This window comes from Cyrtonyx montezumae, unplaced genomic scaffold (genome assembly GCF_038088225.1).
Source record: "Cyrtonyx montezumae isolate F1298 unplaced genomic scaffold, pur_monq_1.0 scaffold_13, whole genome shotgun sequence".
In the NCBI taxonomy this organism is placed as follows: Eukaryota; Metazoa; Chordata; class Aves; order Galliformes; family Odontophoridae; genus Cyrtonyx; species Cyrtonyx montezumae.
In genome coordinates, this window is record NW_027071859.1 from 22,661,542 (window position 1) to 22,683,269 (window position 21,728).

General features: G+C 36.0%; 1 protein-coding gene across 1 annotated transcript in view; it reads left to right on the top strand.

The window, feature by feature from the left end:
- Positions 1-19,463, top strand: part of HCRTR2 (hypocretin receptor 2) — a 34,128-nt gene extending 14,665 nt beyond the window's left edge. Inside the window, exons 2-8 of the mRNA XM_065731144.1 lie at positions 258-436; positions 2,147-2,390; positions 9,187-9,302; positions 13,916-14,136; positions 15,519-15,640; positions 16,791-16,991; positions 19,270-19,463. Of these exons, the coding sequence (XP_065587216.1) occupies positions 258-436; positions 2,147-2,390; positions 9,187-9,302; positions 13,916-14,136; positions 15,519-15,640; positions 16,791-16,991; positions 19,270-19,463 (1,277 nt within the window). The remainder of the gene's footprint in view (positions 1-257; positions 437-2,146; positions 2,391-9,186; positions 9,303-13,915; positions 14,137-15,518; positions 15,641-16,790; positions 16,992-19,269) is intronic.
- Positions 19,464-21,728: the final 2,265 nt, after the last annotated feature.

Below are 21,728 nucleotides of genomic sequence, written 5' to 3' on the forward strand. Positions count from 1 at the left end.
AGTACAATAAGCTACTTTATTATACATCAGATGTTTTCTCTGCATTGTGTCTCTTGGATTATTGAGAATATCTCTACATTAACCTTTTTTTTTTTTTCTTCTCTTAAAGAAAACACACAGCTTCTACACCAAACAACATACTCAAATGTTTATTAAACAAGGGAAAACATTTCCTTAATTCTGACTGAGTGATGTTTTTAGTGTTAAAATATTCCCTAAGACATTTCCAGCTCACTAACTTCTCTTTCCAAATTCAGTTTGTATTGCAGTGTGGAAGAATCATCACATGCGAACAGTCACCAACTATTTCATAGTGAATCTATCTCTGGCTGACATTCTGGTCACAATTACTTGTCTTCCAGCAACTTTAGTAGTGGACATCACAGAAACTTGGTTCTTTGGGCAGCACCTCTGCAAAGCAATTCCCTACTTACAGGTATTATTCTACCATGTTCGTATACTTTGTCCATGTTACAAAAAAAATAAAGAGCTATAGAATCTTATTAATGGTGATAATGCAAAGAAAGGCTGTCACAGCTGCTGAAGTAGATACCTCAGGATACCCACAGAGTATTAAAGCATTTTTCCACTTGTGAATAAATTCGTGCTTAGTGAATGATGTTAGACTTGGGCAATGCACCTTCTGCATCATTTGTCTGATGACTACTCAGAAGAGAGATGAAACAAAACAAAACAAAACAAACAAAAAGCCCAGTAATAGAATTAGATAACGAATTATACTCTGTATGGGGACCAAAAAAGCTACACAAGTATCGAGAACATAGAATCTGAACTTCTGAACAAGTCTGAAGATCAGAGTCTATATTTACATATATGTTTAATAACTTATTTTGTATTCTTTAGAGGTAGTCAAGTGTCCTGAGATACAATCATGTTGACTACATTAAACATACTTTATCAAGCCTTCTGTATTATTGCCACTCATTACCAATGGACTTAAGTAGTCACGAGACCACTTGTACCAATACGATTGACAGATACCTTTTCTAAGTATAGCTGTTCAGGTGAACTCACTGGGCGTACTAGAATGGAAGCCTACGTGGCCTTTTAGTCATTATAAATCAAAAGAATTAAGTATAACTCTGAATGCATGTAGGTGATCATCTCTGTGCCTCAAGCATTATCTGTTTTTTCAGTAAAGACCTTTATGCTCAGGCTGAAAACCCACACTGTCAAGGGCAACAGTTCTCCAGCAAGTATGTCTTCTACTGGATAGTATCAAAAGCACAAAACTTGTTTCAAAGTCTCTATTCTGATGCCAGAAAATCTGAAGAGAAAATGAAATGATCACTGAACAGAAAAACCAAAGTGATAGGTTACTTGCTATACTGAATAGAGGGCTAAAATCACATAGTCTGCTTTAAGTTGATTGGTTTGTTGTTTTTCTTTTCATGAGATTCTAGATTTCCATTGTCCCTTTGAAAATAGAAAAGGCAAAGCAGTGCTACTTATATTCAAATATAGCAGAAAGAAAAAGCACATTAAAAATTATTCTTCAAAGAAATACTGATCTTATAGGTCCTTTCCAACCTTATGAACTTATGAACTTATGAACTTATGAACTTATGATCTAAATACTTGACTGTTTTAGAATTATTTTTTCATATATTTTGCAAGTTCTAAGTTGCATATATTTATTCTTTCAGAATCTGGCTCTGTTACTCCTAGGCTGGTGTAGCACCATAATATGTGTACATTGTATACAAATGTAAGACATAGAAATATAAATATAGGGAAAAATTTATTTCCTGTGAGGGCGGACAAAGACTAGAACAAGCTTCCCAGAGAGCTGTCTGATGCCCCGCACCTGTCAGTGTTCAAGAGGTACTTAGATAATACCATTAATAATATACTTTAGTTTTTGTTTAGTGCTGAAATGATCAGGCAGATGGGCTTGATGACCTTTGTTGATCCTTTCCAACTGAACTATTCTTTTCTATTTGATTCTACAGTAGATTAGGGTATCTGTTGTGATTCCATAAGAGATGACTTTAAAAAGGGTCTTTTTCTGAAAACGATTTCCATTTAATACGTTCAAATAGAAAACTAGGTATGTTGAAAATAGAAATCATTTTCAAAACTGAATGATTACATTTACATTTACATAATATTTCCTTTTCTTCAGACAGTTTCAGTCTCTGTGTCTGTGCTAACACTTAGCTGCATTGCTTTGGATCGGTGGTATGCAATTTGTCACCCTTTGATGTTTAAAAGCACAGCCAAGCGTGCAAGGAACAGCATTATAATTATCTGGATTGTGTCCTGCATCATAATGATTCCTCAGGCTATTGTTATGGAGTGCAGCAGTGTGTTCCCAGGATTAGCCAATAAAACCACCTTGTTCACAGTGTGTGATGAACACTGGGGAGGTGAGTGTGTCATTGATCGTTAAAACTGAACTTTTCCTGTTGTTATGTAATAAAAATATCAGAAAGAATTAAAATGCAGTCAAGTATCATAAACATATGACAATGCTCATAATTATAGAACCTTTCCTAGAACTATTTTTTAAAATACTTTCAAATTTAATTTCATTTTACTCTGCTAAGACTAAAAGTACATTTGAAATGAAGTTTAAATGAATGAGGCTACCTAATGTCTTGGCCGTGTTAATGTTTACCACAGGGTAAATATATTCCTATCCTTAAATGCTTATGCTTATACAATTCTCACTGATTGATGAACATTGCAGGTTTAGAAAATTTAGTTTTAAGAAATAATTACACAGAAACAGATCTTCTATTTACCTGATATATTGATTTTGCTAATTGATAATATTTAATTAGGTCTTTATAGATACCTCCTGTGCAATTTGCATGTTGAAACAGAATTACATAGATGTCGTGGATATGCAGTAGCAAGTTAGTTTACAGTTTGAGATTTGTCAAGGACAAGATAACTTAAATTACATTAATATTATAATCAGTTACAAAATATTCTATCCAGGAAGTGTTACTCTGCCTTTTGAGATTAACTTTGAATTTAACTTGTTCTGTATTTTAATTTGGCTGTAGGAAGTCATAAATATTGCCTAGGAGTATCTACTTCCATTTTGTTTCAGTTGATGTAGTGTGTTGTGTAAGATACTCATGTGAATGGTTAAGATTCAGCTCTGGTGGACCTTGGCATAACTCCAGTGATAATAGAACATAAGCATTACACGCTGTCACTTTGACACTGGATATAATGATCATCAGTAATATCATTATTCACACACGGGAAAATAAAGCCAAGTTTACTAAAACACATGTGATTGTTTAATAGCCTCAAGACATTCTATAAAACAATTGTATTCTCAATCAGAGCCTGTGAACAATTAAGATAAAACACAACTTGATCACCTCTACTTAATTATTATGATAAATTAGGTCAAGCAGCTTGAACTGCTGTGGGTTTTTCCATGTTTTTTTCTGAAAGTTCCTCCCCTGCTAATGGCCTCTGTATGGCCACTGCAGAATTAGTGAGAAGACAATGGCTTTCACATTCCCGGTTCTTTATCTCCTTCATCCCAGTTAGTCCTCTGGGACATGGCAATGAGGCAGAGGTGGCCATTAGCTAGCTGGATGTCATTCCAGACAAAGGTGTGCAGAAGGTATGTAAGTTAAAGGAAGACCCTGTTCAGATAGGAGTATTATACTTGGTGTTTCATTGGAGTGGCACATTTGTACTTCTTCATTCACCTATGAATTTTGAATCCCAATCTGCAATACCTTTTGTGACTATTTTATTTCACAATATTCACTCCGAGTACAACATGTGTCCAATCATTTTGACTGCGGAGTTATTTATCCATGTCTTCCTCACCTAAAGGTTAGATCATAAGCAATGATTCTTTTAATCAACCTTGGAACTGAAAATGATGGAAAGCACTGTAGTTAATTAATTAGGGAGTCAGAATTGTATCTCATCAGGGAACACAATCTCAAAATTTCCAGATCTCTATTGTTCTCAATTTCCAACAGGAAAATTTGTCTTTCAGACTTGAATCCATAGTAACTGTGGAACTCAGTTTTTAAAGACTGTCTCATTCAGTACTGAATGAGAATAGTTGCAGCCCACAGATACATCTGAGCTGAAGTACCCATTATATAAATGAAGCTCCAAGACTACTTCCATGAAGCGCAAAAACTCAAAGTGAAATCTATTTCTCTTCAGATGATGCAGTGAGCCTTTACTCAGATATTAAGAGAGATGAAAAGGGGAATATTAAAGGCAAGCACTTGCCTGTAGAATTGAGTTACTTTTTGTGTGGATTCAGAATTGAAAAGTCAACACTGCAAAATATTTTTTAATTGATATTGAACATAAAAAGAAAATAATTTCACATTAAAAATCCATTAAAGTTTTCTGAAATGGGAAAACTTTTCATTTTACTTAAATATAATAATTCTGTTTTTATCCTGATGCCTTTTCAGTGAATTATTCTTCTTGTGATAAAACACTATTATTGCTAGTTATTATGCTTGTGCATTTCTTATGTCTGTAAAAAATAATCCTCTCATCACTTTGTAATAATAGCTTAACTTAGTAACTTGAGAGGAGGGCCTTTCTGTTTTTTAAGTTACAAGCAGGTTGCTCAAATCATGGAATGTCCTAGTTAATAGTAAATGTTTACTAAACTATATATTATCCATGAGGATAAAATATACTTACATCCCTTTCTGATCATGCAGAATGGAGTGTCATTAGCCACAAATAATTTTGATTCAATTTGAATTGTCTAAAGACTGTTAGTTGGGCCACTGCATAGAAGATGTAATTTTTCTGCTGAGAATCTGGGTTTAAAATCACAAAGGCCTTCAAAAGGAAAAACAAAAAAAAATGTGCTTAACAGGAAATCAATTTGAAAAGATGGGCGAGCATTGAAGCCAGAAGGATGATTAAAGGGCTAATATTTTCGATGAGAACTCTTGCCTTGTTTCTTGGGTTTTATGTTGCCTTTTGTGACCATAGAGTATCTAAGGTGAGAGATCTAACCAGGAGGAGGTTGAAGGAGAAGGAAATTTCTGTTCCTAGGAATTCATATTTGCAACGAGAGAGTAGATGTGTTAGAGACTGCACACACTCAAGAGACTGAACAAATTCTATAGGAGAGTGAAATTGTGTGAAAAGTGCTTGTATTTGAGTGTTAACTGCTTCATTCAGAGCTGAAAAAAAATTATATTGTTTAAAATCAAGATACTTCTGATGAAATATTTTCAGAATATCATGTGCACCTTATATCCCAAGGATAACTGTGAATTGTCAAGACTCAAATTTTAAAAGAAGGTGCTTGGTGACACTTCCCAAAGTATTTCAGAAGTCTATACTAATTCTGGGAACTCAGGGTCATAGAAGCATGAGGTGCTATGGGGGACTAACAGACAGGAGGATGTCTGGAACAGTCCAGGAAAATATCAGAGATGACAAAGCAGGAGACAGCACTGTACCCATACTTAGGTTCAGCTGCTGAAATCTGTACAAGTCTGGTGAGTGTCTGGAAGGCCTGATCCACACTGTGACACTTGGGCTCCTAAATGGAGAACAAATAGTAGCCACTCTGATTAATAATAAAATTTCAAACATGTGGTTGGCCAGATCCCAGTGACTGCAAATGGAGCAATAGCTCAATCTAAAACAAGACTCAGTTTATTTTTAATTGCTTCTGGCATTCCTGAATATAAAATTCATTTCCAATTCTAGGCTGAGGGTTTTTCATTTTGAGTACTGTCTAATAACAGTATTTTATTTGGGAATGCAGTAGGATCCAATTCACTAAAGGAGCCAGCACTGGCCACAGTTCTATAATAGTCTGTAATTGCTATGTGCTGAATTTGATGATAAAGTGCCAAAATAAAATGTATATTAAAATGAGTTCATAATGTGTTCAAGGCAGCTAAACACATTCTCTCAGAGCTGTTCGTGAAAAGGGTGTTAGCCAAAGTGCACTAGCCAACCCTTTTGCATGTGATAAAAAGAATATGGAGATAATCCTTTCCAAATACAATATGGCTGAATGGAGACAAAAGGAAGACTTTGTGTTCCATTTCCCCCTAGATTACTCATAAAATAGTACAAAAACATATTGTCTTAATTCTGGAAAATAGCATAGCAGGAAATTGTATTGTTACACGAAGGTTTGTACGTCCTGAATTGCTACCTGGAGTGTAGAAAAGAACAGACCCTGAATGTTGATCAAGGCTGTAAGTAATTTAAGAGTACGGTGCAGCTATTGAACAGGCACAACTATATTGCATAGTGTTAGAAGCTACGTGAGTTAGATATGACCTGGAACAGCATGTGAGTGATACTAAAAGTGCAAATGAACTATGTGATTATGTCCAAAATAAATGCAAGGAGTAAGAATGTTTAAACTATATTAAGTGGTTTAAAAATGCAGAAGTTAAAGCAAAACGTAAGGAACATTTTCATGCAGCAGGAAGCCAGATTATTGTGAATACTAAAATCGTGCATGGCATTGTGATGGATTGATAGTGCAAGAATGATATAACTGCTTTGAAATGTTATTTTAGTATTTAACTAATTGTAAGTACTCTGACACAGGAACACAGTTTGAAAGCAACTGTGTTGTGTAATTAAATTTTCTCCACTGTGTGCAGGCACTTTCTAACATTTTTACTTCTTGAATTTTATTCTAAAAGTATACTTGTTAAACTGTTATGTTTCTGTGTATTGATAAGTCTAAAACTGCATAGGCATCTTCTTGAGACTAGAGAATCTGGGAAGACTCCATGGATGCTCTAAAAAGTTGGTAGTCTTGTCATTTTTCCCTATTCTTTGGGAAGCTGACAAGAGTATCAGTTTAACTGATATGACTTATGGGAATATTTTATTTGCTAACAATACCAAAACCTTGTGAGTCTGTGTTGTTTACAGTTTATATGCACATATATATTCACGTATAGAATTCTGACAAAATCTGGAAGCTGTAGTTTCAAACTTCTGCCTCCTTACTTAACAGAAGTTTGGGACTACAACACAGGTCTGTGAAGGAAACTTTAGAATAAAGTCTGAAGTTTGTTAGGCAACTCCAGAAACAGACAGAAGAAAACTTTGGTGTAGCATCTATCAGGTGGAGAAATCACCTGTTGGCATAGGATTGGCAAATTCCAATCCCACCTCCATTCCCTGTGACTATCTGTTTTCTTTTTATCTCATTCTCTCTTTTCAGCAAAACAGTAGCCAGTGATGTGAGAATCATTAATTTCTTGTTAAAGTGATGGCTACTCTGGGTAAGAATTATCTTACCCTGTCCCACAATCCATTAAGACAGTTGTGGATGGCAAAAAACAGCTTTCTGCTTTAGAGTAAGAGGATCAGTGGTTTCAATCAGGCAGCTGATGTATTGCCAGGTCCCACAGACTGATTGATGCTCTCATTCAAGGAGTCTGCAACTCACTCTCTTGATAAAGGAACAGTACCCCAAACACACCCTTCCTCCTCCTTGCTGCAGTGATTGTCGAGCAGCTTTAAAAGCTTTTCATTGGCTTGATAAGCTAAACAGAGTCGTGCTTCTTAGAGAAAAGTTCTGCAAAGAGCTTTGCTGTGATGGAGGAGGGACAGTTTTCCTTTGATGTTAAGCAGCTGGCACTTTCCAGGTGGCTAAACTTCAAAGGCAAGTCTTAGGATTTTCCTCCAACCTGGTTCATCAGTTCTTTGTAGATATCTAGACTCATTCATGTTTCACTTTGCTTGGAATGGTAAATTGGAAGCCATAAACTCCAGATGTCCTTTTAAATATGTGCTATCCTTCCACCTGAAAGAGGCCTGGCTGCCTGCAGAGCATTGAGGAGGTGGATGGCACCTCCTTCTGAATAGCAGGAATGTGCTTTCGGCTCTGACCTCCTGTGATCCCAGTAAGTCACATGCCTTCAGTTTCTCCTTAATCTCTCTGCTTGTGGAGCCTGGACGTCAATATTTCCCTGTCATTGGTCTGTGGTGAGGCTGCATTTTCTGAACAACAAAAACAATTTAACAATTTCGAGATCATCAGAAAATATACTAACTCAAGTTACTGCTAATTATAAATCAATCAATAAAATAGTTGTTAAAAAAGACCCAAATGGCCTGTCTCCCACAGGGGTATTCACAAGAGCTGGCAGTTGCAGCTGTTCACATGCAATTTGGTAAGCTGATTTACTACAGGATCTTAGAGCAAGTAAGAAGCTGAACATTTCTCATCTGAATAGCTTGAACACTTATCCATCAATGCTATATCAGTGGCAACATTTCAACTGCTTTCACTGGCAGAGAACATGGGCAAGATTTTGCCCATTGCATGTTATGGTATATAGTACCAACTATGTAGCAATTTCTGTTTCCAAGATATGGAACTTTGCTGACCAGCTAGATACCAACATAGAGTGTGGTCAGCGTTTGAAGGTGAGCCTTAACATGACGTTACAGTCCTCGCTACTATGAGAGTGTAAGAGACTAAGAGTTATGGGCCAAGTCTTGTGTAGTCCTTGAATATTCAACCTCCTAGCAAATATCCTGGCTTGCAGAGGGTCTTGTTTGATAGAACAGTTTTAGTCACTTTAAGAGACAGAAAATAGTTTTGATTCGCTGAAGTTCTCACCTTATGCACCTTATGCATGGTTTTCCTTTTTTTTTCCTTTTTTTTTTTTTAAATTAAAACTACAGTCAACATCATTTCGGTGAGAGATCTCATAATTCCAAAACATAATTTGAGAAATTAATATAATCGCTCATTTTTAACTCTAATCCAAAATGCAAAGCTTTAACTATCATGCAATCTGACTGCTCATACAGTGCAGAGTTTTTCTTATGCAACATACTGTCACTACATAATGGTCACTTCTTTTTCTGATTCTAACACTAAAAGCAGTTTCACAACTTGTTAAAAGTGTCAAGAATGAGACAGTATAAAATGAGTTAACTACTGTTAGATAATACAGTGTTCATTGTTTTAATAAAAACAAAACTTCTGCAGAATTATTATGTAAAGAAATAATGTCACATGAAAACAATGGATATGGAAGCAATAAAAAAATCAGTCCTGATAAAAAGATTACTGGATGCATCTTCCATAATTATGTATTATGTTTGAAATAAACATGGATGTCTGTATGAATGATGGCATGAAGGAATTTTTACAAGTACACATATTTAAATACACTTTTTGTTTTTAAACTATCTTTCCAGCTGACGTTTACCCCAAAATGTATCACACCTGCTTTTTCCTGGTGACGTACATGGCACCACTGTGTCTTATGGTGTTGGCTTATTTGCAAATATTTCGAAAGCTGTGGTGTCGCCAGGTAAGATGCTTACATTAGTTCTCTTTGCTTGTTTTTTTGTGACTGGTGCTAATTCTTCATGTGAACTCTTTTTCTATATATGCTCCATGTTGTCACATAGAGCCTGACTTGCATGGATTTTTACACTGTCATAAGGTCCAGTAACACTCCTAGCTTACAGACACCTTGAATAGGAACTGAGAATTCCAAAACGAAGGCAGTCAGGCTGAATGTAAAACTCTTCTTGTTTGTGTCTGTGAAAGGCCTCTACGGGGGACAGGAAGAGAGGAAAAGTCAATAGTGATTTTAGAGAATAGAAAGATCTCTTACGTTATATCTGATATATTGGAAGATCTTAGGTGTTTGTACATGGTGGTTGTGTAATGCTGAAGCAGCTAAAAGTGAGAATAGTCAGTTCCTCATTTTATTAATAGTTTGTATAGTTGCTTTTTTGTTTTTCATTATGCAAATTTTCAACTTCAGAGCTAGTCTGAACAGAAGTTGAAAAGAAAGTTCATCTATCAGAACTGTGAGAATTGTCTGATGTGAATGAACCATGTTAACCTGACTAGCATCAACGATATATGTGAATGACTGAGAAATAATTGACACAATTTATGACGTGAACATCTAGTATTTCAATTTTCATTTTAAAAATATAGAAAAAGAAACAAAAGTATTAAACCAAATATCAATCAAGCAAGCAAACATAAGTTCATAAGTTCATAAGTTCATAAGGTTGGAAAGGACCTATAAGATCATCTAGTCCAACCATCCTCCTATCACTATCTCTACCCAACTACTAAATTAAGTCCTTAAGCACCTCATCTAAACGCTTCTTGAACAGCGCTAGGGATGGTGCCTCAACCACCTCCCTAGGCAGGCCATTCCAGTGCCTGACCACTCTTTCAGAAAAGAAATGCTTCCTGAGGTCTAATCTAAATCTTCCCTGGCGCAACTTGTGGCCATTCCCTCTCGTCCTGTCATTACTTATCAGGGAGAAGAGGCCTACCCCCTCCTCACCACAACCCCCCTTCAGGAAGTGGTAGAGTGCTATAAGGTCACCTCTGAGCCTCCTCTTCTCCAGACTAAACAATCCCAGCTCCCTCAGCCGCTCCTCATAAGACTTGTGCTCCAGGCCCCTCACCAGTTTTGTTGCCCTTCTCTGAACACGCTCCAGGGCCTCATTGTCCTTCTTGTAGTGAGGGGCCCAAAACTGAACACAGTACTCGAGGTGGGGCCGCACCAGAGCTGAGTACAGGGGGATGATCACCTCCCTGCTCCTGCTGGCTACACTATTTCTAATACAGGCCAGGATGCTGTTGGCCTTCTTGGCCACCTGGGCACACTGCCGGCTCATGTTGAGCCGAGCATCAACCAACACCCCCAGGTCCTTTTCCTCTCTGCATTCTTCAAGCCATTCTGCCCCAAGCCTATAGCATTGCATGGGGTTATTGTGGCCAAAGTGCAGGACCCGGCACTTGGTCTTATTGAACCTCATCCCATTTTGCTCAGCCCAGCTGTTCAGCCTATCCAAATCCCTCTGGAGGGCCTCCCTACCCTCAGGCAGTTTGACACATCCTCCCAGCTTTGTGTCATCTGCAAACTTACTGAGGGTACACTCAATTCCCTCATCTAGGTCATCAATAAAGATATTAAACAAGATGGGCCCCAAAACATCATGCAGACCGAAGTGGTACAAATTGTGTACATTTTTTCAGGAACGTTTCTCCTCCTCCAACATTTTGAATTGGTGTCAGCTTGCTTGCGAATAACTTTTTGGACATGAACAGCACCATAATCTATCATGTATCTATCTGTGGTTCCCTCTGCTGTCTTCTGCTTTATTTAGGATTTGTCTCTAGCTGTAGCCGCCCACCATCCCCTGCCCTATCATCCTATAAAAGGCAATAAATTTATTCTATTGAAGAGGTGATGCAAGATACTCCCTCTCCTGTCCTCTCTAATAGCCTTTACAGTGGCTATCAGGACATGGACATGAACTCCTTCTCTTTCATTGTTATGTCTTACACTGTCTGAATTTGAGGCAGTCCTGGACAGTGCATACTATCTACCACATCAAGAGCATATTGGTTCAGATGGAATCACTGTGGAAATCTCAAGTGGACTTCAGATTTCTAAAGATATGTATGTTTAAAAATTAAGATCAAACTGTATAGTGATAAAAAATATCTCTTGAATAACTAAAGCATGAAAAAAAAAAAACCTGTCCTTAAGGCATTCTGATATTGAAATAGGAATTATTCTCATTTTTAACTCTGGTTAAACTAGAGTAAAAATCTAGCTTTTTATCTTAGAATTTTTCAATTTCTAACAGTTATAAGCTTAAATAAGCAGTTTAAATAATAAGATAGTTTCAAGATAAAAATCTTCAGTGGGAAAAAGGCTCTGCTAGGTTACTTTTTAAATTAAGCTTGGTCTAACATAGCCCTACGATGCTGTTTAATGCTGAATAATTATCTGTGACTTTTTCTGCCCTGTGGTGGCCAATGACCTTACCACCATATTCCTTAACCTTCTCTTCTGAACTTTCTTTACAGTCCTCCTATTATCTTAAACAATCCATTAGTTTAGTTAATGTAAGCAGTTGTTCTTAACTTAAATGTAGTTTGAAAATGCTTGTTAAAGTTCAAAGCAGATGAGCTGCTAGAAACAAACCATTTTGGTGTTTGGAATTGTTTTTTTTTTTTCATCTATGCTAGTTGTTCTGTTTCTTCTTCACAGTATTTCTTCTCCCTATACACCTTGTACACTACCAAGGTTAGGATGTGGGGTTTTTTTGGTGGCAAAAAGGTAAATACTGCTATACACTTAGGGTTGTCAGTGATGTGAAACTGCAGACACCTTGCATCCTAGCTTAGATGATAGCAGTATGTACAAGAGACTGCAGTAAGTAAAATTAAAACTACTTCAAAGCTATTAACAACTTCAACTTGGCTACAGACATCAGGCATTTTACTAAGTGCAACAAGTGTGCCATGTAGAGTCACATAAAGCAGACTAATGCAGTGGTGTATTATTTGATAATACCTTTAATTAAGAAATGATGTTGTTTACGAGAATTTCAGTTAAATATGGTGATCTTGTTGCAAGGTTCAATGAGCCTTCCAGGTGCATGTGACAGAAAAACCACCACAAACAGTAAATTCCTTCAGTACCTTACAGTTTTTCTAAAGGTTCTATGTTTTGGTTTGGTTTGTTGGTGGGTTTTTTTGTTTTTTTCAGTGGAGCATTTTGTGCATGCTAACGTTCAGATGACTAAAGAGAAATTTACAAAGTATCTTTACCATCTTTTGTGCAAGAGCTCTTAAAATTACTGACCGTGTCTTTCAGGCAGATCTTGACATATAAGCATTGCAATCTTTGATTTAGTAAATCATCTGGGCAAAGGGAAGAACAATCATGCCACAAATATCAGGATTCTGAGTAATTTATTTCATTTATTAGAAAGGAAGAAGTGACTTAGTAACAGTGTTCTCTTGTGGATTTTAAGTGGATTAAAAGTGACATCTAAACAAATAAATAGGACTGAATGGACTTACAGTAAAAGTTTTGATACATAATTTATGTTATCAAGTCCCTTATACTTGTTTTTATTGATGTCCAAACTCATTGACACTAAAGTCTTTTATATTAACTACTAAGAACCCTGTCCATTGTTATTTTGGCTTATGAAAAATACCTTCACACTCTTTGCAAGCTGTTCTTACATTCAGGGAGATTAAGTTAACTTGTAAATACCTTGATAATAATTTGAGGAAAAAGAAGAAAGGTGCATCTGAGAATAACAACACAACTTTTCATACTTGTATACTACACAACTAACTGTATAACTTCCACTTCAAAGTTAGAAGAAAAGGAAAACATAACACCCCCTACAAACCAGAATCAGAATCTTAGAATATCATCTCTGTAGTGCATGGGAAGTACATGCTGCAGTACTACACCCCACAACTAAATAGCTTAAAACTCTTTAAATAGAACAAGAGATATCCAAGTATGAAAGTGGCATTTCTGATTTAACTAAATTGAGAGTTATGATCAGCTTAACTCTTCCTATGTTTTGACACTCTTTTGTGATCCCCCACTTCACTGCATATCCATTCAGTTTTGAAGAGCCTTGCAACAGTCTCTTTAACTGCTTCATTGTCATCTAGATTACATATTTTAATTTTTTATGGCTAATGTAGGTTTTATATCCTCTTTTCCATCACTGAAAAACTGTGTCACAGCCTGAAGTAAAAAGATATCAATAGAATAAAATACCATCATATGAGAAAACAGGTAATATAGATCTTCATAGCAAAATAACTGTAGTAGTAGGGTTGTTAAGTCTGTTAAGATAATCTGAAGATATCAAGGGAAGTAAAGTGATAACTAAGGATAATTTTAGTGCATAAGTTGGTATATTTGGACAAACCACAGTACTTCACATGTGTCTGAAGTCTGATTTGTTTCTTCCAGTTGTGTAAATTAATATGATAAAATAGAATACTTCTCCATACAAGCTTGTCTTGACATGTCAATATGTCTATTTTTATTGTTAAAGCTACTTACATTGTTTGTTTTTAAAGTGACAATGATAAGGATGCTCCTTTTTCTGTTCTTTTTAGATCCCTGGAACTTCTTCTGTTGTTCAGAAAAAATGGAAGTCTCTGCAGTCCTCAGCACAGCAACGAGGGCTGGGACAGTCAGCAAAGTCAAAGATCAGTGCTGTGGCAGCTGAAATAAAGCAGATTCGTGCAAGAAGGAAAACAGCACGCATGCTAATGGTTGTCCTCCTGGTTTTTGCACTTTGCTATCTGCCAATTAGCATCCTCAATATCTTGAAAAGGTAATGCTTATCCCAAAATGTAAACACTTGATAAAGTTCAATACTATGTTATGAGAATCTTAATATTCTGACAGATAATTTTGAAGGAGAATACCTACTTATTTCATGACAAAGAGAATAAATAAGCATATATTAGCAAGAAAAATATGTACCTAACTCATCTACAGTACTGAAAATCTTGGACAGATTGTACAAGCCTTATTAGTAATCTCTTCCTCATGAAAGTTATCTATCTTATCTCCTTATTAAAACTTGTTGATTATATGGGATTACAGCTTGTTTGCTGCAAATGCACCCTGGAAATGCATGTTGCTAAAACAGCAGCTGAAATTTGGCAGGAGAGAATAGTGTAATGGCTTAGCCCCAAGGACTTTTACCCAAGCTTCATGAAGTACTTTTCTGAAACCCAATTTTAAATCTATTTTTAGGATAGTCCTTCAGTTTTTCCATTATGCTGTTGTTTTTTTGTTTTTGTTTTTACTTCTTTACCCTTTTCTCTCCTGCTCATATGAGATGTAGTTGTTTACACTCTGTTTTTGTGTAGAGCTTGACAAGTTTTGATATAGTTATATCTCTTGAGACTTCTGACATACTGATAAATAACGACATTTAGTGGAAGATTTGATCTTGAAGCCATTAGCTGTCTTCAAGAGTCAAAGAATCCTTAAAAAAGAAACACTGTTTTGTTGGTGCTTGAGAAATATTTTTAAAGTTGGATGTGAAGGCTAGAATACATCCCACTTAATTATGGCATTTTTTGAGGTCTGATTTAAGTACTCTTCATTCTCAGATCAGTAGGCAATACAGAGACAAAGAAGTATTTCCAGAAGACAGCTCAGGCCACATCTAATCTAAACCATAGAGAAACTACAAAGGCTGCTTCCACCACACTAGCAGAGTAGACTTGCAGGTAGATTTGAAAAAAATTAGGTGTAAGAAATCAGGGCAGATTTATCTGGAGGACAGAGGCTGCTATTGTGTTATCCTCTGATCAGTTCTTGGCCAGTTCAGTGCCATTCTAATTACACTCTCCCATTGGAGAATAGTCCCAGAGCTGGAAACCCCAGTGATACAAATGGGTCAAAAGCAACATTTCCCATCTCATCTAGCACCGACTAACTTTACTACATAGCAGAAAAGTCATGCATCTGCACTTTTCCAAAGTGCTTATGCTCCCTATGTTGTGCTAAACCACCAAGAACTGATGCTGAGGCATGGGAGAGGACTTTGTTCTCTCAAGAAAACAGAAATACGAAACCAGATTTTCTGTGATACTGCAAATAAGTCATCAAAGAGAAAATTAGGCTAGAAGTTGGCAATTACTCCTTTTTATATGCTTTCTAATTTTACCATCTTTCGGGTTTGCTTTTCTTTTTCTTTAGGGTTTTTGGGATGTTTAATCATGCTGATGACAGAGAAACTGTATATGCCTGGTTCACATTCTCACACTGGCTTGTATATGCAAACAGTGCAGCCAATCCTATTATTTATAACTTCCTCAGTGGTAAGTTACAGTTATTTAGAATTCCATTTTAACGTATAGTTTAAATGTAATGAGCCATAGCAAATAAGAATAATGACTGTATAACGTCAGCTGAGCTGCTCCAGTGAGAGCTAGATCCTCTTCTTGGAACAAGCTGCCTGATGAATCCCATTATCTTCAGACTATCTACCTATAACTAACCAAAACAGTGCCAGGGCCTGAGTCCAAGTGCTTGAATTCAACTGTCAGTGCCATTAATTTGTTGGAGAAGTCACAGGCATGACTTCAGTCTGCAACAATTACTAGTCCCCTAAATCACTGGATAATGTCTGAGAGTTAGAACAGGCCAAGGGCTGTCCCCAATTGGTATTTTGTATGCAGCTATCAGGTTTTGGAGGTTACAAGTGTTTAGTAATACTTACACAGCCAGACTGTGCCAACTAGTTTCAATGTCAAAGAACCAGTCAGGATGCTGTTTACTTATTAGTATAGGTATGTCTTAGCTTGCTATTTGTCTTATTTGGCTATGAGCTGATGAATTATGACCAAAACTGGTGGTATTACAGCTAAATGAAGGGAAGAAAAAGTTTGTTAATCCTCACTACATGATTTTCTTTTGTGTATGTGCTTGTTTTGTTTTGTCTTTGTGGTGTCTAGTGTGAGGATGATCTGGATAATTTATTCTGAGCTCTGAAAGCAGACTAATGGCTTGTTGAACAACATTCTAAAATATTTACTGAAATTGAAATGCAGAATAACCATGCTCTTTCATTTCACATGTAAAGTAATGATGCAGACATTTAAACCTACTATTGCTCAATTAGTTGTGCTTTTGTTGTTGTTTTTTTTTTTTAAATGTGTTATTAATCAATAAACTATCCACACTTTAGTTTCAAAGTTGTTCTACTTTATCCATCACGCCTAGCGAAGTATTATTTAGACCTCACACCACACCTCACATATTTTCTTATGAAGGTAGTATATTGTCTTTCTGCAAGCCATTAAAAATGCCATTTGCTGCTTCAGTAGTGCTAGAGAAACATGCTAATGTTTTGGATTAGTTTTGCATTAGATAGCTCCTTTTCTTTTCTAAGCTATAAAGTTGATTGAAGAATGGTTTCATGGTTTACAGTAGAATTTTTCTTCATGATTTTTTTCTTCTGGTTGACAGGGAAATTTAGAGAAGAATTTAAAGCAGCGTTTTCTTGTTGCATCTTTGGGATTCACAGTCACCATGATGAACGGCTTAGCAGAGGTCGTGCCAGTACAGAGAGTCGGAAATCTTTGACCACTCAAATTAGCAATTTTGATAATGTTTCAAAACATTCAGAACATGTTGTACTGACCACCATAAACACACTTACAGCAAATGGTAATGTACCTATTACCCACTGATAGCATGCTTGTTCCCATGTCTTTTGTTGCTGTGCTAGTGAAATGTAATTGTGCTAGAAAATTTTTGAGCACAGTGAGAAAAAGTGAACACGATTAAGAACTGGCAGTAAGAAAGATAAGATACAAGATATATTCTACAGAGTATGCTACAACTTTGGTAATATATTTATGAACTAAAATTTCATTTAATTTCTTTCAAAATCTGAACTGCAATTGGAGAAGGCATAGAGTAAAAATACCTCATTTAAATATTTTCTTTGGATCTCTGCATCCTTTAATTTTCTAATACAGAACATACAGCTGAAGATGTGAAAATAGTTTTCTATGGTGTTGCAATGTGTTTATAAACAGATATATTTTACTCAGAGCTAATTAACTGAAGTTGTAGAACATTTTAAAACAGATAACTGTGTTAACCAAAAAAGGATGTGTTTATTGAAATACCCAGATGGCTTTTTCTATTTCAAATAATCTACTCACCAGGAGTTCTGATGTGAGTTGCACTTATCAAATAAGAAATTGGCATGAACTTCGATTCTGACATATTTTGTTCTTTTTTCTGTTGGATAGGTATTTATATGTATTCAGAACCAGTGAAGAAGTCTCGATTTTTCTCAAATACAGATTGATGAGCATAGTTAAAAATGAAAGGCAGAACTTCACGTAATCACAGAACCACAGAATCACAGAATGGTAGGAAGGGACCTCTAGAGATCATCGAGTCCAACCCCCTGCCAAAGCAGCTCCCTATTCCAGGTTGCACAGATAGATGTCCAGGCCGGTTTTGAACATCTCCATAGAAGGAGACTCCACCACCTCTCTGTGCAGCCTGTGCCAGTGCTCTGTCACTGCACTGTGAAGAAATTCCCACACACATTTGTGTGGAACTTCGAGAACTTATTCAAACTCTTCCAGTGTCATGTAGACACTAAAATGGCTGTGTAATTCCTTAGTGTTGTGAATAAGTGGAAAATGATATATAATTATTATTTGATATTTCTTATTACATTATACATTGTATTCCAATAGTACTTTACTAGAGATGGAATTTATTCCTGCTCTCCTAGATACATGAACATTGGTTGTCTAGAAGTTGTCTTAGGCTAGGACTATATAGTTATATATTGATAACAGAGAACTTGGTATGTCCAAGAACAGGTCATCAGTTCTTTATACAAATAACTAAAAAGAATGAAATTTATTACATCTGAAGGCATCTGTCTTCCACTACTGTAAAAGATTCACCAGATGACTCAGATAGTTCAATTTCAGACCATTAGTGATAATAACCCAGAAACAGGTTTCTGTTGGATGCTTTTCTTGAGCAACAGCTGAAGGCTGATTAGATGTTCCACAATGTCTAAAGCAGTTTATACTAAAATGCTGGAAATCAAATCCAGAAATGAACACCTTCTGTATGATGATATTAAGAGAGGACTTTCTTCCTTTAGGATTGTAGAATGGGATTGTAATTCAGTACCTAAATGTAGATACAAATAAGTTCTTTAGATGTTTAAGCGTGCAAAAGAGATCTAGGCTCATTTAGGTTATGTAAACACAGGTATCAGAATCTTCTTATAGTTTTTTTTCTGATTTTTAGGCATATTATTACTGGTCCAGAAGCCTGTTACACTTTGCCATCTCTACATGCAAACCTCATATGTCTAGATGAACACTAGTGATGTACTAGCTGCACTGACACTCTATAAACACAGTCAATAGTGCCTAAAAAGTTTTTCAGCACACTCCAAAGTGGCTGATGGTTGGTCATTAGCTACTCTACCGTCTACTCTCCGCATTGTGACCAGGTTAGCCAGATTTACCCTTCTCCTTTAGTGTTTCCATTTCTTTATGTATGGCACAAACAAGATCACAGCAGTGAAACCAAGATGTCAATGGGACTGTAGCTGATGTTTTAGTCTATTATTTGTCATCATTCCTCCAAGAACCTCTAGTGCTCTGCTGTTTACAGTGTCACATGGATAAGGAACATCAGGGCAATTTACCAAATAATCCATGTCAAATAAATTGAACACATTTAATTTCTTTTTAAAGTTTAATACATCAAAAAAACTCCAAGGCTTCAGGCAAGAAGTCTTCTTAAAATTTACAGTGCAATTTGGAACTTCTTCTGTCAGATCATTTTGTTAGTAAATCAACACCTCTACACTATTGGAGAAAATGCCATTTGAAGGGTGAGCCAGTTAGCTACCTGTTGCAAGTAGTAAATTCATCTTAAAATTCTTATCTTACAGGTATCACATCTGCATTCAGCCCTTTGAAGTCAGTGGAACTGCATCTCCATATACCAGGGATGAATGTGTCTTCAAATTTAGATGAAGCAGTGAGAATTTCTGCAGGATGCACTGGCAACACAGAGAATGCAGAATGGGATAAATTTGTTCCTGGTGTAACTAAACTTACCTCAATGGAATTACAGCAAGGATGACTTTGGCTCAATACAGCTGAGAATGGCACTTGTTTTTAGCTGTGTTACAGACTAGAATAACTGGACAAAAGGATTCCTGCAAAACGACTTCTATTTCTTCTCAGTCTTATGGAAACCTACTTACCTCAGTATGAGCTAAACAACATGTCTTTACAAGTCTTTTTAAAGAGTGGATTGTATCATACTTTGTAAATACTGTAGATATTTATTTTTATATATTTTAGATGCTGTGGAATGTTCTAAAATGTGCCATATAAAGAACTCTACATATTTGAAAGAAGTCTCAAACATTTATTTATATCCTGTTTCTATTAATGAATGACTTATTTACAAGGAATACTAACTTATGCTCTCGTGGTATTCTGGAATTACTTTGCACTTCTTCTGCTACTTCACTTGTATTAATTTCTGTATTAAGAACGTTTCACTTCAGATTGATTTTGGGAGATTCCAGACTACTTTTCTAAGCACAGATATGTGAATTCAAAGTGCTGAAAGTCATACGTATCTAAAAAAAAAAATACACTAAACAGCTGGTCTCTTTTTCTTCAGATGAGTGCCTAATGGTAACTACTTAAACCTTGCATGATGTTCAAAGGTGCTATTCCTACTCAGGCCACTAGGAATAACAAGAATCAGCACTTCTGAAGATCTGGACATTTTAACTTTGGTAGCTCATTTTAGTCATAATGTCTGCAAGTGTTGCTCTGGAAGATCTCCCGAAGACCTTAAGATAGAAAGCAGTGGCTATTTTGCTTGTTTTCACAGTTTCTCTTTCAACTGCCATTTAATACTAATGGTACTAACACTTAACAGTTTTATGTGCCAAGAAAATGTCAATTTTTGAACAATTAAAATAAAGTATTTCTCTCTGTAATTTAGAGGAGATATTTCATTGTTCTGGCAGGTGAAGTTCTCACTGATCTATTTTTCATTTATAGGAGAAACTCTTTGCCCTGGGGCTTCCTACCACATATTGTAGTATTTTTCCTTAATGAGTGAAGACGATACATCAATGGAGATTTAGTTTACTAGGGGTAAAGGTCACTGACAGTTTTTGACTCCTGCAACATGTTGACATGCTAGAAATTGAATATCTAGCCTTAATTTATTTCTTTGTAAGAAAAAAAATTATTTTCTTCTTCACTTGTTTTCTTATTTTAACTTAGATCCTCAAAATATTATGACAATACTTAGAACTTATTTTATTCATAATTTAAACTTAACAATATAATTTTATGTGAATAATATGAGATACCATTTATTTACTGTCTTATTTTTTTTCCCAGACAGAATGAAAGTCGTATCTTTCAGACACAAGTGATGTAATAAGCACATATTTAAGATTTGAAATTGGAAAGATTGGTGCTAAATCTTGCCAAAACATAAAATATGGCTACACAGATAAATATTTTATTATCTTGATGAAAACAGAAGTTCATCCAAAATTTGAGGTTTCTGAAGAAAATGTATTTTTGGGACAATATTTTTATTTATTTATATGTTCATTTTGTTTTACACAGTCTGAGAAATACTTAGATATCTTCTTCTGGAAGTTTTCTTTGAAGATAAAACCTACACTGGCAATGGAACATACTGAAGAGGAGAACTGTTGATATTAATAGAAAGAAATGAGAGAAGACAGCATAAGATTCTGAGAGTGATATGGAATTTAATGCCTTTTGTTTGTGGCAAAAATTGAAGTCTCTTAAGCTTCCGGACTTCTCCTGACATGTGGATTAATACTTGTAATTAAAGTGTAAGAGAGCTGGAAGAAAAGTTGGCTGACTGTCATATCTACTTTACAAAACTGGAACATTTGAAGGAAAGAGAAACATGAGAGCTGTTTGGTGCTTAAAGAATACTTTTTCCAAGCTCAGGACTGGTGAATCCATAAGGGTAAGAAACTGGGGAAAGGTGGCAATAAGGCTGCGTGGATGAGCAAGGAACTCATAGATAAACAAAAGAAAAGAAGAAAGTCCATGAAATGTGGAAAAACAGCCTGTCAACCTGGAAAGAATACAGTAATGTTGTCAGGGCCTGTAGTGATGCAACAAGAAAAGCTAAGGCCCTCTTGAAAATAAACCTTGCAATGGAGGTAAGGCATAAGAAGAAAGATTTTTTTAAGTATGTCAACAGTTAAATGAAGACTAGGGAAAATGTGAATCCCCAAATAAATGAGGTGGGTGTCTTGGTAACAGGGGACTCTGAGAAGGCCGAGATCCTGAATGCCTTCTTTTTTTTCAGTCTTTAATGTTAAGACTA